Raw genomic sequence first — 17,740 nt, 5'->3', positions numbered from 1 at the left:
CGCGCGCAGGTGTGTGAGTGATAGAGTCTGTGTGAGAGAGAGAGAAAGAAAGGGAGAGAGTGTGAGTGTGCGCATGTGCGTGAGTGAGTGATAGAGAGTGTGTGTGTGTGAGTGAGAGCGAGGGAGTTTCCACAAAGAAAAAGAGCAAGTCAGTGTGTGTGTGTGTGTGTGTGTGTGAGAGAGAGCGATAGAGTGCCTTTCCAGAGAGAGAGAGACAGAGTGTGTGAGAGAGAGAGAGCGCGAGAGCGAGAGAGACAGAGTGTGTGTGTGTTTCCACAGGTGTTTCAGATAAGAGTAGAAGAAAGCTACCACAAAGCAGAGGAAGGACAGAATGATAAACAGAGTAAAGATAGACAGATGGGACCAACGCCAATGTCCACCCTACGGCCTGAGCACTGAACCGTCACACACTTTAATTAACATCACCTGCGTGTTCATCGTAGAGGCTGCCAGGGCTCCAAATGTAATACATATGAGCACTGTCGTTGTCATTACATGGTAATGTGCCAGCTCCTTCCATGTTTAGTTTATTTATTTATACTAGGCCTACTCTGGGACCATGTAAGTGGCGAACGATGCAAGTTGGGAATGCATTCTGCACCTGGTTACGCAATACCCATTGCACCTGTTGTCAGAGTACTCACTGTAACCATTGTTAGAGTACCCAGTGCGGTACCCGTTGCCGCGGTACAAATAACGTTAGATATTACAATCAATGGGCCTAAATGAGACCAGCCGACTTCCATTGCACAAGCTAACACATTGATGCAGAGGCACAAACAAACGTGACGGAAAGCTCTGCCAATCCGTTAAGCAGATGGGTCAGGTTGGTCAAACAGGGATGCATACACCCACTTAAACACACAGATATTCGGTGCGTTCTCCACAGACCCACGGACAGACACACAGAGGCATTCGTGTTTTTTCCGCTTCTCAACAACCGTCTGTCCGACCATAATCCCACTCGACACTGTACATCCCTGGGTCATCAGGGACACACACGGCAAGTTTGAGATCAAACGGTCGGATGCTGGGCGAGTTATGACTGGGAGACACAGACAGTCACCGGTTTTGTGAATTTATAGATAGATCAATATTTTTATGGATGCCCCTGTCATCTCCGGTTATATCAACACAACGTTATGAACCAAAAAGTGTCTCAGACATAATTAAGGGCTCAAAAAGTCTGTGAGAGAGCCCATATGCACTTCCCGATTTAATAGTTGGACAGCCCTGAACCCTTGCGCACTTAACCGGGAACGCACATCAAAGTCTGTGAGTGCGTGAGTATGATCATTTGAGATTGAATTTGAGAGAATTACCTGGACATACACCTCTCTGCACCAACATCAGGTCCTGAGTTTTGACCAATTAACCGCTTAAGCCCTATATATTTCGTTGTACGACAAATAGTGAAAATATCTGATCTACAAGTTCACACGCTTTGCAATTGCGTCGCATGTAAATCTGCTATCTTTTGCTATTTTTGATCATTTCTGAAAATGTTTGCTTATAATGACATGCCCAAATATCACCAGGTTGAAAAGTGTAACTTCTGACCTTTATGTTGCTTGTGATCTTGACATTTTCTACCCAATAATTCATCATCTCTTTGGGGGGCAGCCTACAGAGCATTCCAACCAACTTTGATGAATAATAGCTGGATCTAACCTCAAAATTATGTTCTTATGTTATGTGTTCTTTAGCGTTTAAAAATGTACCCATAACACTCAAGAGTGTTATGGGCAGCGATTACAATACCCTTTAACGCATGCATGCAGGTTAAAGATAAAACACGAAAAAGAACAAGAAAACAGGGGAGAGCAACAGACTCTGAGTCACTATTCTTCATTGTCACACAACTACTGTCTTGGCATGCTCCCCACCTCCTGCCAGCCTATAGGAGCATCCCTCTGCTCTGAAACTAGACGGAGACAAACAGCCTGAAATGAAATATAAATATTTGCTGGCATGCAAGAGGAGACGGAGACGGAGAGGCAGAGACAATACATGGTGTAGCAAGCGCTCTGTCAATAGTACAGGAGATAATAACATGCCAAGCAAGTCTTTGATAAACAAGGACCATGGCCACTGAGACACGTACGCATGCACACACGCAGAACGCACGCACGCACACACACGGTTAGTTGATGGGAGGTGCATCACAATTCAATTCAAATTCACAAACAACCTCAGGCATTATAATTCCCACTCATGCATGCAACGCTCTTTCAATATGAGCTCATTTTCAAGTGGATTACTTAATGTGTTGTGACATGTTCTTTTGATAAGTTCCTCACAAATACACTTGTATGCCAGCTGATCAGGCCTTGAAGATAGACTGGCAAGCAGAGAGTATAACTTTTATCGTTTACAATCATCTTGGTTTGGAGTCCATGGAGAACAATCTTACTTTAGCCACATGTTCTCAGCTCAAGCACACACAGTGTTTGCACACACACACACACACACACACACACACACACACACACACACACACACACACACACACACACACACACACACACACACACACACACGGTTAAGTGCCAAACCACTGAAATGTGGTTGTACAAACATATTACTAATATTACTAGAACCTCTTTAATACTGTGGTGAAATGTTGGCACACACACACACACACCCTGAACATGCTTTGTCTGACATTAAGCAAGGGGTTACACAAGACAACAGTACTGGTTGAAAGGCAATTGCATAACATTTCTCTTTGTTGTAATAGAGCCAAAGGGGCAGGCTTTATTATGTATAAATTGCCCATGAGTTTCTGTTATTTGGCTACATGGATCTAACAGAAATGCCCATATTAACAGGTAATTTTATGTTGTTTTGAAACAAGCTGCTAATGGAGTAAGTGTAAGTAAGTATAATTAAAGTCATACTGAGTAATATCATTTTAGTAGTCTTTTTGGCGACAAAGTTGAAAATGTTCATGAAGAAAGCATGTGATTGATGACTCTTTTGAAACTTGGATTGTGAGTACAGCGCTCCGTGTCCAACCACTTATTAATTCCAAACAATTAAGAGACTGTTCCAGCCTGCTCGCTCCAGTTGGTTCTTACCAGATTTGCTGCAGATGCCTCAGCGAATGACAGTCCCCTGGGGAGGATGAGAATGTGGTCTTGCTCTTTACTGACACGACCCTGGAAGAAAGCTAAAATTAGCTAAAATAATCCTCACAGATTCCAAACAGATGCTTTAACTTGGAAAAGAAGCCCTATCAGAATATTGTCACTGCCAGTACATCTGGAACGAACATTAGGAACAAATACAGAAAAATGACCACTCTCATTACATTATGGCCAATTTTGTCACATAAAGTCAGATGACGGATGCATCAGTAGGGATATTCTGGGCCAATACTGGTACCAATGTTTAAAATAACAATTTGGCTGATAGCGGTTTGCTTAGTTTTTGCTGTTATACATTCATTTTGTGCCAGGCAACAAATACATCGTCATTGTAAGAAATTAACTTTTCTAAGGTCTTTCAGCCCTTCATCATACTTATCTCATCTTTTAACCCATTAATACCTGGAACGCATCTGTGTCACTTTAGATTTCTTTGGCTATTCAAAAATAGCAGATCTACAAGCTCATAGCGCGGCACCGAGTGCCGCGCTACGAGCTTGCAGATCTGCTATTTTTGAAAAATCTCGAAAAAATATTTTAAATATTTTTTTCAAAAAAACTGTTAGGATTTAGATTTTTTTTAAAGAATCGCCCCAGGTCTTAATGGGTTAATGAGCACAAATTCAATCATTTAGAATATGAACAGATAAACATCGGCCACGGGCACAGTACTGATAAATCAATGCTAATCTAATAAAAGCGTTATTTATTTAACTAAGTACATTTCTCCACAATGGAGTGGCAGTGGGGGCCTTACTGTGATGTAGGAATTGGCGAAATGGGCCCAGCTGAACAAGTCCACCAGTCTATAGAGGCTGGCCAGTTTACAGCGGGTCTGCTTCTCACCCTTCACCATAGTGGTAGTTTCCACCCCATACATGTCATTGATGGGAGTGACCATTCCAAGACCTGAAAGAGGGGGGGGGGAAAGAGAATGAAACTGGGATCAAAACAAAAAGTATGTCTCTAAAATATCGTATTGTTCTAGATGGGGTTTCCTCAGTTTGAATGCAAATCTCAAGCAAATAGAGGTTGCTTGACGTCTAGAGTTCGGGCGGCATAGGCGCCATATATGCATATGACCATATATGGGCATAGCGGTCGGATTTGTTGCTCTGGACAACCGGATCTCCATATACACACTATGCCTATATATGGGTATATCGGGTTTGTTTATGGTTATGTCTGAGTCAGAGTGACGTGCCTATATATGGGCGTCTCGGCTTTGTTTATGGTTATGTCTGAGTCAGAGTGACGTGGCCGTGGTACTGCCTATATGTGGGTGTATCAGGTTTATTTATGGTTATGTCTGGCTATAGGATTCCTAGCTGCAGTTGTGTTATATCGTACTAACATGCTCAGCTATTTATTCACTAAAAAGGTTATGGATTGCAGCTTTAATGAATTGCAGTTTGCTGGTGTTGTTAAGGAAGGTTAAGTGTTTCCCCCTTACTTTCCTAACCAAATGATGACTCCAACCAGTGACCATCTGCCTAATTTATAAAAAATAGTAGACCTACAAGCTCACAATACGTCGCATTCATGATGCTTCGTGAGCTTTGAAGAGCTGCTATTTTCAGCACGCCACAGTCATGTAACAGAGTATGAATGTGGCTTTTCAGTCATCTTTTCAGCCCATATTTTTTATCATCCACTGTTACCCCCAAATATAGTACACAATAGTGTTTGTTTGGTTTTATCAGCCCAGTAAACCACACTGGACAGGGATGTATGTATGACTGTTCATGAAGCTTTTTCCTCCCAAAGCGATACCTGCATGAATTACTTATTTTGAATCATAAACAACTGCTGTTTTGTCCAGTAAATGAGTAGGCAGCTGAGCTAATAATAGCATTCTAATTACATTTTGCCCTTTCATATATGATCCATGAGTGTAGCAAATGGCATTCTATACACAGGATCCTAACCAGTACCATTGATATAACATTAAATTAAAATGTTATCCAATCACATACGGTACTAGCCAGTGCCTTTGACTGTCAAAATGGCATTCCATTCTATCCTATGCTATCTAATGCAATTTACACATCAGATGAATCTCATGCTATTCAATATTTGTGGCTCCGATATCATCAGGCCCACTTTATACAACACAATACACTTTCCTAAATTCAATAATCCAATAAACATCCCATACTGTAATACATTATTTATATGGAATGCTGCTTCATTGAACACATTGCAGAGAATCTAAATGAAATGGTCATATAGCTCTCAACGTGGTAATTCAATATTAGTCCTGCATTCCGAGGCCCAGATTGGAAGCAGACTTCACATGTGGAAACCTGGACTGGACCTGAGGATCAAAAACCAAGGAAATATGCATGACTCTTCCGGAGTCTGGGACATCTGTGTGGGTGTGTAGGTGTCTGCCTCTGTGTGTGTGTGTGTGTGTGTGTGTGTGTGTGTGTGTGTGTGTGTGTGTGTGTGTGTGTGTGTGTGTGTGTGTGTGTGTGTGTGTGTGTGTGTGTGTCTAGTTGTATATTCACGTGCACGCAGCTCACGTGAACCGGTGGGCTAAATCAGTGGTTCTCAAAGTGGGGTCCTGGGACCCCCAGGGGTCCTTGGGTGGGTTCCAGGGGGTCCCCAGCTAAATTTGTTAATTTAGCATCACAATAACTTTAACCACATTTTATACGTTGGACATTTTTTGTTTTTGAAAAAGTCACTTTGTGACGCGCTGTGAGCTTGTAAATATGTGCAATTATTCAAAAAACTTTTTCATTACTTTTTTCATAAATAGCACTCTTATGCGAGTCCCTGCCACCCTAGCACAAAATATTTTCAGATGGGGGTTCGCGGCCAAATAGAATTTGAGAACCACTGGGCTAAATGTCTCTTGAAATACTGATTTGTTTTGTTGTTTTTGGGCACAGTGTAAAGCAGCTCGCCCTGGGGGCGAGGTCGTCAGTACGTGGCACCAGAGGGTAGGGTTCTTGTCGCCGGGGCGATGGGCCGTACCACTTTGGACTACTCACTGAGGGGGGAGGTGCTGAAGCCAGCCACCGAACTGGCCATGAAGAAGTCTGCGATCTGTCTGAGAGCCAGGAGGCCAGTGGGGTTGTTCCCCTTATTCATCTGCTCCTGGATCAGCCCCTCCAACTCATCTTTAAAGGCCTGCAAGAAAGACAGAGAGATTGATTAATTGAAATAGACAAAATAGAAAAAAATAGAAAAAACCTGAGTACTGTATGGATGGAACTTATAATTAGGTCCATTTTCGAGAGAGAGAGAGAGATGTTAATCAGAGATTAGAAGGGTGTTGCCAGTTCTCTTGGTTTAATCAGTGCCTCTGACAGCGCCCAGACAAGCTGGCTCAGGATTGGCTGGATGGCTAACAGGTTGGATCAGGATTGGCTACCTAAATGGCAACTTGGCTGAGACAGACGAGGAGAGTTCTTGGCTTAATCCTCATGTCCTAAAGTACCCTCGCTAAGGACAGTGGTCGCCACAACAACTGAGCCCATGCAGACATAATATGTCGGCACACATATTGCTGTTCACTTCACATCTACCGCAATGGGTAGATGTGATAGTAGGCCTGTCCCTTGGGATTTAGAAACCTACTTACCTGCTAATAATCACAATAAGACTGTTAACCTTTTAGCCTTGCGCTCACCGCTCACCTATGACCACACACACACACACACACACACACACACACACACACACACACACACACACACACACACACACACACACACACACACACACACACACACACACACACACACACACACACACACACACACACACACACACACACACACACACACACACACACACACACACACACACACACACACACACACACACACACACACACAGCTAGGGCTAGGCTGTCTGTGTTTGATATTAAGCCACAGGGCTCACAGTGTAATGTGTATATCTAACAGAGCCATTACTGTCACATGACGTATGGAGGAACACATGATACCATGAAACTAATTGGTATTCAAGAGATGAACTGTAATCATATACCATCATATGGTATACCATACCATTGGTCATTTCACAAATTAACTGCAGAGATTTAATGCAAATGTAAACTTGGGGAAGGACCAGTGGATTTAGAAGTAGAGTTTAGCAGAAGAACTCATGTGGATGGAGAGAACGGTGTGTGATTCAGAATGAAACTAAAGCCCTTTGGCTACTTTTGCTTCCCAGATAAAAAAAGAAAAGAAAAAAAGAATAATGGATAGCAGTTTTGAGTCAGGAATGAGCAAGCACGGTTAATTCAGACAGGCGAGAACCCTGCATGAACTGTCTGGGTTCTGTGTTATTCCCAACTGTCACTGATTAGACGGGAAATTATTATAACGGATTTGTCATATTGGTCAAACTCAAGGAGAGGTTTTTTACCTGGTCTCCGGGGGAGGGGAAATTACTTTTCCTCATTGACTCAGCAGATGGCTGCTCGGATGGATCAGAGGAGTGTATGAGGAGAGCTGTTAGGGGTTAAGTGTCTTCCTAAGGCAGTGGTTCTCAAAGTGGGGTCCAGGGAGCCCCAGGGGTCCACTTCGTGCCGCACTATGTAGCTTGTAGATCTGCTATTTTTGAAAAATCTTGCAAATTCTACTCAAATCTTTGCTTCAGGAGGTCCTTTTTGAGATGGGGGTCCACGGCCAAATACATATAATTTTGGGGGTCCTTGACATGAAAAGGTTTGAGAAGCACTGTCCTAAGGCACACTTTGACACATTTAGACTGGGCGAAACTGAGGGTCGAACCGGCAACCTTTCCGATTCCCAGATGGCATCTGTAACCACTCAGCTACAGCCGCCACCAACTTGAGTTTACAAGTGATTTGGGGTCCATAAAATAACACGATGATAAGAGCTGAAATGGAAACTTCAGCGGCGGTAGAGTGAAAATATAGGACTTGGCAGCATTTTCTCGAATATCACTTTCCAAAGCAGCACATCCAATAATCCTCCGTTTGATTCATCTGTGGGACTTGTAAGTCGTAAACATTATTTATTCTTCCTGAAATGCAATACATCGCGTGACAAAAAGGCAATGTGTCGCTTTACATTTTCCAGTTGAAAATTTCAACATCTCTGATGATTTACCAATCATAGCTATTAGGAGCAGGGGGGCCGAATATCTTTTAAAAGCACCCGGGGAGCAGTTAGGGGTCAAGGGTCTTGTTCAGGGACACTTCGACCCGGCGAGCCAAGGGTCGAACCGTCGACCTTCTGAATCCCAGACGGCCTCTCTAGCCACTCAGCCATGGCCGCTAAATTAGCCATTACCCAGACTCCTCCTGTACTGCTGATAGAGCTGTCTCACTTTGTACATAAAAGAAACCCATCCCTGACACTCACTTCCTCCTCTGATTGCACCCCCCCCCCCCCCACACACACACACACACACACACACACACACAAGAGAGAGAGAGTCTGGAACAGTCCATTAGTGTTGTTGTGCGGAGGGCGGGCCTAGGACACTGTTTGTATGCCCGTACAGGGGTGTTTTGTTAAAAATGGAGAGACCCCCCTCTTTCTCCTGTCAGAACACATACAGTCCCAGGGCACTGCGGGTTCTGAACCCGAGCCAAACATTCCTCTGTCGCTAACGGAGAGGTTGCCGTAGCGACCGGCCTCGTCCCGGACGTTAGGCTCTGCAGTGGTGCGGATGTGTGACAGGTTTTTTGGCTGTGTTTTTTTTTTTTTTTTTTTTCATTCCGGTTGCTTCTGCATGGGAGACTGTTGTCTGCTGTCACAGCGGCTGCAGAGCCAATGGTGCCAGAAGCAGCGTTCACTGGATTGCACACAACGCTGTCTGCAGTCTATTCGCCGGACCTATACCGAGATCCTGTGTGTCTGACTCTGACTTGACTAGAAATGTCTTAGTATTCTGTGGTCTGTTTGAGGACACTCCACAAATAATACACTAATGCTCTGAATGACGGAGGTGCTGGAAAAAGGCAGGCACGTGTGGACAGCCGCACGCTTAATCATGCACATACTGCAGCAGGCAATTATATTAGAAGTGTGTGTGTGTGTGTGTGTGTGTGTGTGTGTGTGTGTGTGTGTGTGTGTGTGTGTGTGTGTGTGGTTTTGTTTCTGTGTGCTTCCAAGCAGATTAGGACTCCACAGATTTGAATCACATCTAAACAGATTAATCCTAGCTCATTAAGTGAATTTGATGGTTAATATTCCAGTGATCTGTGACAAAAACATTTACAACATCACACCTCAAATTCACCTCTTAGCCATGGCGTTGTGCCTGTTTGCCCCTGCATTCTAACCTGGAGTCCAAACCTCACAACTAGCAGACAGTGAAGCAAATAACTCCTCAAAAGCCATTCAAATTGCATTACAATCTCCTCTCCCACTACATCTGACACAAATAGCTGTCTAGCAAATTGCCTACCAGATAATTCCCACTTCCAAAGATTAAACAGATCTAGTCTCCTGTGGCGGGAAACCACGATCCACTTAGATAAGGAGATAAGGAAACGGTTTTCATGACTTCTTTGAAATGACACACAATGTAACATCAGAAGTCAAAGCTTACGTTTGAGGGGAAACCCAGCCAGAGCCTCGTAAAACGACTGTAGCTCTGAGATTCCCTATTGGCTTAGAATGAAACAAAAGTTTAAGATATCAGTTTTTAACCCGGTGTGCTTTCAAGAAAGAAGGCCAGGTCACTCTGACACAGTTTAACAAAAGAGGTGAACTATAGAGAATTGTGATGGAGCCAGCAACACCCACTATAATTAGGGTGTCCATTGTATCTACAGATAGTGTCAGTATAGATAGAGACAGGAATGAGGTTAAAAACTGTATGCCGTAATCATTACTTTGGGTTAGGGTTAGCGTATTTCTTTCTCTGTATATCCAGACCTGATCATAACATTGCCGGTTAGTTTCATCACAAGACTAGTTTGTTTAGTTGCATTAGCACTAGGTGCATTAACATTTGTCAGAAAGGCAAGCTCCAGAAATACAGTGCATTATCCCAATATACTGTATAAATGAACATCACACTACAACTGACAGCTCTTTTTCCTGTTTGCTGTTTGCTATTGTTGGAGACAGATGACACCACTGTAGTGCACAAGGAAGCGTGGGAACGGAAAAGCCGGCTTTGTATGACTTCATTGGAACAAGGTCGATCTGACAAGTCACCACTTGTATGCATGAGTCAAACTGGTCCCCAACTCCAGCTGTGACATCCTCATAGCTTGTATAAACTCTCTACTATTTTTCTTTAAGCCTGCTCACATTCACCTCAACAGAAAAGCATTGTCTTATGTTTACATTAATCATTATGCTTTTAAATATGGCATCCGCAGGGCATCTAGTAGCTAAATCCATTAAGGCCCGGGTTACGCATCTGTGTCATTTTAGATTTCTTTGGGATATTCAAAAATAGCAGATATTCAAGCTCATAGGACTCAAATCTTTGCTTCTGGCGGTCCCTGGAACAAAATATTTTGAGATGGGGGTCCGCGGCCAAATACGTATCATTTTGGGTGGTCCTTGACATGAAAAAGTTGGAGCATCACTGATATAGTCAACATATGTTTTTCAGAAAACTGTTAGGATTTACAAGACATTTATAGTTGAATTCCCGGATTGAATGGGTTAATTAGGAGGTGGAAAGAAAGTGCGAGGCAGCTTGACGTACTTGTACACATCCCCTGGACATGACACTAGTATGTTGCATTGTTGCAGGGACTTACCCCCAATCCAACCCTGGATAACGAGTGCATATTTTGGTCCCATTTTATAGTCTTTGGTATGACTCAGCACCCCGACCTCTCAGTCTCATTGCGGACACCCCGACAACAAGGCAACTGAGCCATCATAATATTTCCATGTAGTTGTCCACGCTCTTTTAAACCACTTTCAACCCGGCATCCCTATTTTGGCCATTTGTCCAAAAATGTTGACAAATATTCATAAATGTTCATAAAGGGTGCCAAAAACAATTAAATCATTCATCAATTGACTTCTTAAATATATATATATATATTCATATATGTGTATATATGTTTTTTTTTCTTTTCTGACGATCTAGGGAGAAGGTACTATGTGTGAGATGATATAAATGAAACTGGTTGTTGTAAGAATTGAACGAGCTAAAACCTTTTGAACAAAAAATATACAGTTTTCATGTACAGTTTTCATGTACTATCATGTATTAACATTGAACAGCACCTGTGCCTTCCTTCTATTCTATTTTATTTTCTTATTATATAAGATGATGTTTGGCAGCACATGTGATGTCTATTGTTTGTCTTTTGTTTTATGTGTTTTGTTCTTGAAAACTTTATAAAATGTAAGTGAAAAAAAAAATCATTAATCAATTTTAGAGACGTCATTTTGTATTTATGTTCCAATGTTCAAATGCCAAAAAAACTATTAAATCATTAATCACAATTTGCATGAAAATTAATCATCAACAGAAATGTCAGGATCGTGACAGCCCTAGCTAGGCAGAGAGAAGCAAATCTTCACATGAGGTGTAATTCCTCTGGGTTTGAGCTACAGGCCTAACCCAATACATTATATCGCTGTTGTCGGGCAGAAACCTCTTATCTCCATATATACACACACAACGCCCTGCTTGATCATACTGTACTACAGCAGTGGTTCTCAACCAGTGGTCCGGGGACCACCAGTGGTCCTTGAGGGGGTTCCAGGCGGTCCCCAGCTAAATGATGGAGAGTTGGTAACCAAATGGACCCTTATAGATCTTTAACTCTTTTACAATAAGTCTACACAATTAGAGAATGTAGAAGAATTGTTATTTTGATCAATGTTTGCCTGTTATCTCTCCTATGGTACCAACTACCAACATCAATACAGCATGGAATTGTGGGAAAAAAAATCGTATCCAACGATAACAAAATATTAGAAAATATTCTACATTTTGGGTCTGAGAGGCTAAATCTCATCAAATGGTGGTCGGTGGCTCAAATGGCGACTAAATAATGGACCTTGATATGAAAAGGTTTGAAAACCACTGTACTACAGCGTCACACAAAAGTGTAAAAAAATTCAGATCCACAAACTCGAAGTCCGCTTTGAGTTTGTAGATCTGCTTCTTTTGCTACTTTCGAATTTGGATCCTGAAATGTCGCAGTTTTGGAAATATGAGGTTTCCAGCCGACAGAGACAATATCCTACTGATCCTGAAAGTGCTGCAGTTCTATACACCGCTGGAGGTTCTGCTGTGCTCAGTGCCCAGGAGATGTAGTAAAATGCCAAACCAAAACATAGAGAGACCGCCAAGTCACGGCGCTGACATGAAAGATGGGGGGGTTTTAAAGAGCTGTCCCTGGAGGATGCTCAACCGCTAATGTTCTACAGAATGAGACCTTCCGGACCTGAGGAGGGGAAAAAAGGGGAAGAAAGCATAACAGTGCAGCCGTGACATTTGACTCACGTGAGGGGGTTCTCAGCAACACCCACAGTCATGTCATAAATCATGCGCTTCTTGTGCTCTCAGGCTATAACCATACTTGTGATAAAGAGTCAATTTACCATTTGGTATCACCAAAATCACTCCCAGCTTAAAGGACAAGACCGGACTAAAATAGCATATAGCCTTTTTTTATTTTCTTGCAAATAGGGTCTATTTGCAGAATTGCCCCTGTCGTCCAGTTTCCCCAGCAGCCCCAATAGCACAGAGCGGAGCCCATAAGCATATCGCTACTGAAGTAATTTTTTTTGCGGTCAAAAGTGTTTATTTTAAACCCTATATACTTCGTTGACCAGTGTCTCCCAGGGTTCTATACTTGATCCACTCCTTTTTTCCTTGTACACCAAATCTCTTCACCAAAAATAGCAGATCATTTTCAAGTTGTGCCCAGAATAGGGACGTTAGGGGTTCATGTGGTTAAAAAGCTCTGGCCATGGAGAGGACAGGAGAGAACTGAAGCAAAGTATAAAAAGATGAGTAGGGGCTTAGAATAGAATCAGCATGTGGAAGTGGAAATACAAGTCAAATTCCATCTGATTTAATCTCATGTTTCTAAACCCAATAATGTGAACGGTTGAGACAGAGAGGTCACGAATAGTCCCAGGGGCCATGAGGAAGCCTAGATATAATCTCCTACAGGGTTGAATTTGCAGTCAGTATCTATACTCCATGTTCTCACAAGGAGTAACTCTTCTCAAAGCAGGCAGAATACTGAAAAACAATCGAACACTGGCATTTTTAAATGTACACATTTTATGAAAAGCCACAACAAATCTCCAATTCTCCATTGAATTGTAATTAACTGTGACATGATAGCCATCAACAAACTAATATGACTTCAATCATTATTCCACAGTGATTGTAACTTTAGTGGCACCAATCATTTCATAAGAGAAGGTTATTTATGGTGGATTTCTCCTTTTGCATTGAAGCCTGTCACCTTTCCAAAGGAAAGCACAGGTTCAAAACACTCCGCCTGCCACTGACGGACGCAGGGCCACAACACATGAATCACATGTGTTGTTGGTCCAGTCCTACCCTGTCTATATTCTATTCTAGTCTTTAAATATAGGCTTAGAAACCTGTAATCTGGGACTGCTGCTGCTGCTGCTGCTAGCCCCAGAACACTGGATACAAAACAAACCAAAGACAGAAGAGAGAGAGAGACAGAGAGAGATCCTTAATGTTCTCCGTCATACAACAGTGTTATGACGACAATAGCCGATCTACAAGCTCACAGCACGTTGTATCTGCGTCGAGTTGTGAACTTGTAGATCGGCCATTTTCGTACGCACAACGAAGCATAAATCAGGCTAAAGAGGGATGGCTGGAACAAGAGAGAAGAGTGCACGACTGCACGTGTGCACATCCCAGTGATGACACATCATTTGTTTTATTGTTGTTGTTGTGGTTCCATATGAGAGGGCACAGTGCTGCAGGCCCGTCCTCATGGGAGGGTCTGAAAGCATTTAACCCGGGGGGTTACTGCTTTGATTCAGGGCATCCCACTCAAAACCACATCAACCCAGAAGGAGATCACATTACACACACACACAATCCTAATCTCTAATTGGCAACATTGACCAATACCTTTAAGACACACATATGACACTTATACAGACACCAGTGCACAGGCACGCACACACGCACGCACCATGCACCCAGCCTCTTGCCTCTCCAGACAGCTGGCAAAGAAAAGAAAAGCCCGCCAAGCAAACCACAGTGGGCATGTGCAGAATGTGGATCGTATTTAGGGCTTTAAAAAGAACAAGCCAAACCACCACCGGCCATGCAATATCAATCATGTACACATGCAATCCTGTGTTACTGTACTTGTGAGGATAGTCTCTCAACTACATTCATTCTCTAAAAGCCTCCTCCTCCTCAATAACACAGGCCAAACCTTCAACCTTACCCCAATTATGATGCTGAAACCTAACCTCTAACATTACAATACCCCCTTTCAATTTGAGCTCTGCCCTTACTGTCCACAGTTCCTCAGGAAATCTTCAAACTTACATAAAAGGAGCAAAGAGACATTGCACATTTTCAAACTTGAGGTCCCATCGTAAATTTGGTAATGTGCACTTCAGCTACAGACCCACCTTGAGTCAATACCGCTGAGCAAATACTCCTGATAGCATAAAGGAGTTTGAGGGGGGTGGCAGACATAAAACAAGACAAAAAGGTGATGTAACTGCATGTCCAAAGGGCAGTATAGTATAAGAGCATTGGGTTCAGATTTGCCCCGACATCTCTGTAAATCTCTGTACGGCTGGATTGATGAAGCATGGCAGGCACTAACATAGGCAGAGTTCTATTCAATGTGTAGCTCAACAGAGTGCCCATGTTTGTAGTCCTAAAACCCCATATCGAGTTACTTCGCATTTTTGCACTTTCCGGTTCTCCAATCAAATCAATTCAATCTCCATAGATTTTTTTTTTGGGTTGAATGATTAAAATAAGATCCGTGGTTAACACAAGAGAGTTTCTGGGCATGTTTTTGCGTTTCAGAAATCATAAAAGCATTTGTTAATTTGTTAAGATTTTCAAACAGATTTTTTTTGTGAGAGAGAGCTTAGTTCCGGCAATAATCCAAAGTCCAATGTAAAAATCCCATCCAGGCTTTTGTTTTTGGCAACCGGGAAGGTGCTATCTTCCTCCTTCTGCTTAGAACAATATGTCATCCCTGGACCGCACTATAGTAGAGCATGGATTTAACCACTTATATGGGACCAATGTACTGTAAAACTCTGCTGGTTGAGAATTACATTTCATAGATGTACTACGGAGCATCACTGCATTAACCCATTCAATCCAGCAACGCATCTGTGTCATTTTAGATTTGAGCTATAACCATTATATTATACTTTGGCTATTTTTTTACGAAACGTGAAAATGTGTGCAAATCTTTGAATATATATATATTTTTGTAACTCAAATCTTCGCTTCTGGGGAGGTCCCTGGAACAAAATATTTTGAGATGGGGGTCGGCGGTCAAATACATCAATTTGGGTGGTCCCAAAAAAATAGTTTGAGAACCACTGATATAGCAAAATATATATATTTTTAAAACTGTTAAGATTTAGAAAACATTTGTAGATACGTTCCCGGACTGAATGGGTTAAACACAGCATATTCACATGTTCACCATGAAACATTTCTGCTATTTGCAGACTAGCCGTCATACAATCGGTTGCCTTTGATCAACATGCGACCAACAGTTCTATTTCAAACCCATCGTCTCCGTCGGGTGGAAACCTTGCATGTCCAAAAACTGTTACTTTTCAGGATTCAAATTCAAAAGTAGCAAAAGTAGCAGATCTATAAGCTCAAATCGAGCTCGTGCATCTGCTACTTTTGATGCTTTTGTGTGACACTGTAGTATGATCAAGAAGGCCGTTAATTTACGAAAAAAACACAAAAAGTTCGAATATGGAGATAGGTGGTTTCTGCCCGACAGCAACGATATAAGAAACACAATCTGGGCTCAGTGCAGGAACTTATTTCTCTAAACAAGAAAATATCTCCTGTTTCCCCCATAGACCTGTTTGCTTCAGCAGAGCAGAGGACACTCAATCTGACCCAGGGTGTGGTAGGAAGGCTGCGGTTATATTAGGGTTCTAGCAGGCCGCTGACAGCCAGCCATGCCTCTCAAACGTTCTCTGTAGACCCACATGCACGCAAAATGTGTTGTTGTTGGAGCCAGACCTTTTGTCCTTTTCTTTTTTTTCTCAAGATGTAAAAAAAAAAGAAATAGCAGATCTACACACTCACAACGTTTTACAACGAGCATATAGATTGGCCATTTTAAATTATTTGAATAGGGCATTTTTTTTGTTCAATCGTATTTAGAAGAAATTAAGTTTTAAGTCAAATGTTCTAAAAATGTACTTTAATCAAATCAATACAATGTTTCAAATTGATCAGAACATTTTGCACTTTTGACAAAATATCGGTCAAAACATTTGGTGGTCTAGGATTCTCCAAAATCAGGATTGGCATCAAACCCAAAAATCCAGCATTGGTCGGGCTCTAATATATAGACACATGCTAGACAAGGTATCCTCCCATCAGAGTATTTACTTACAGGGCTCTGCAGGATCTGTGTAACACGTTTCTTCTGCTCCAGGACGTTGAAATCCTGCCGGAGGTCGGGCGACATGTTCCTGGTCCTGATGTACTCCGGGTCGTTGACGTCGACGCGGTCAAAGTAGCGCTCCTTGGTACTTCCGCCGGGCGGGGGAGGGGTGGTCACCACCTCCTGACGGCCGTCCGCGCTCATGCTGGATCTACCGCACTGTGCTTCCTCACTGGCACTCCTCTTCTCACCTGCACAGAGGACAGACGGAGGGAGGGAAAGGTTAGGACGGGTTCTATCATTTTGGTTCTATCGTTTTCTCTTGAAGACAGGGGGAACAGTGTTCCTTTTGTGATTGTATACGTAAAAGAAAATTGCGCCTGAGCACTTATTCCAATAACTTTTGACAAACTATGGCCCAACTGCCTGGCACTTGAAAGTGCTGCTCGAGAACCACGGTATGGCCACCTGCAGGGTTATTGTGAAGCGCTCAACCGGTTGACTTCACACTTGACGTTGATCGGATGAATGGTTCTCGAGATATGCAACAGACAGTCAGACAGACGTGGATGATAGATGATGACATTACATCTCTCACATAACAACAAGTGTAGAAAAGTGTGCTGGCGCCTGTCAAACTATTCACGCAAACATAATGCAATTTGTTTCTCTCTTTGGAGTTTGTTTGCAGATGGCAGCTGGACAGCCATCAATCAGGACAGTCACCCAATTCAGATGAGTGCTGAGAGGGAGGGCGCAGGGAGTGACAGTCAGACAGAAAACGAGCCAGGAAACGGCAGCATTGTGTGTGTATGTGTGCCTGTCTGTTTGTCTTCCTTACAGGAACAGTAAGCTCAAACACTGTCCAAACTGTCCTGATATAGCACTATTTTTGTTCCATGTAGTCTGGTGCCAACAGAAGCACATACACATGCTCTATAAGCTAATTTTTGCGGTTACAAAATGGACATGCACACACACACACACACACACCCCCACACACACCCACAAAAGTAGCCAAGTTCAAACAAAATCTACTATGAGAGTTTAT

At 42.6% G+C, this 17,740-nt stretch overlaps 1 protein-coding gene across 4 annotated transcripts in view; it reads right to left on the bottom strand.

Moving 5' to 3' along the window:
- Positions 1-17,740, bottom strand: part of add3a (adducin 3 (gamma) a) — a 133,381-nt gene that overhangs the window by 31,039 nt on the left and 84,602 nt on the right. For 3 of the 4 annotated variants that reach the window (XM_080453841.1, XM_080453840.1, XM_080453843.1), the window contains 4 exons: positions 16,699-16,940; positions 6,149-6,287; positions 3,907-4,058; positions 3,081-3,161 (listed from right to left, as the gene is read on the bottom strand). In XM_080453841.1, the coding sequence (XP_080309967.1) occupies positions 3,081-3,161; positions 3,907-4,058; positions 6,149-6,287; positions 16,699-16,893 (567 nt within the window). In that variant the 5' untranslated portion in view covers positions 16,894-16,940. The remainder of the gene's footprint in view (positions 1-3,080; positions 3,162-3,906; positions 4,059-6,148; positions 6,288-16,698; positions 16,941-17,740) is intronic. The other variant, XM_080453842.1, reaches the window with a different exon arrangement.

This window comes from Gymnoscopelus braueri (assembly GCF_963280865.1).
Source record: "Gymnoscopelus braueri genome assembly, chromosome: 2".
NCBI lineage: Eukaryota > Metazoa > Chordata > Actinopteri > Myctophiformes > Myctophidae > Gymnoscopelus > Gymnoscopelus braueri.
Note: the sequence above shows the minus strand (reverse complement) of the source record. Positions and strands in the feature narration are given on the sequence as shown.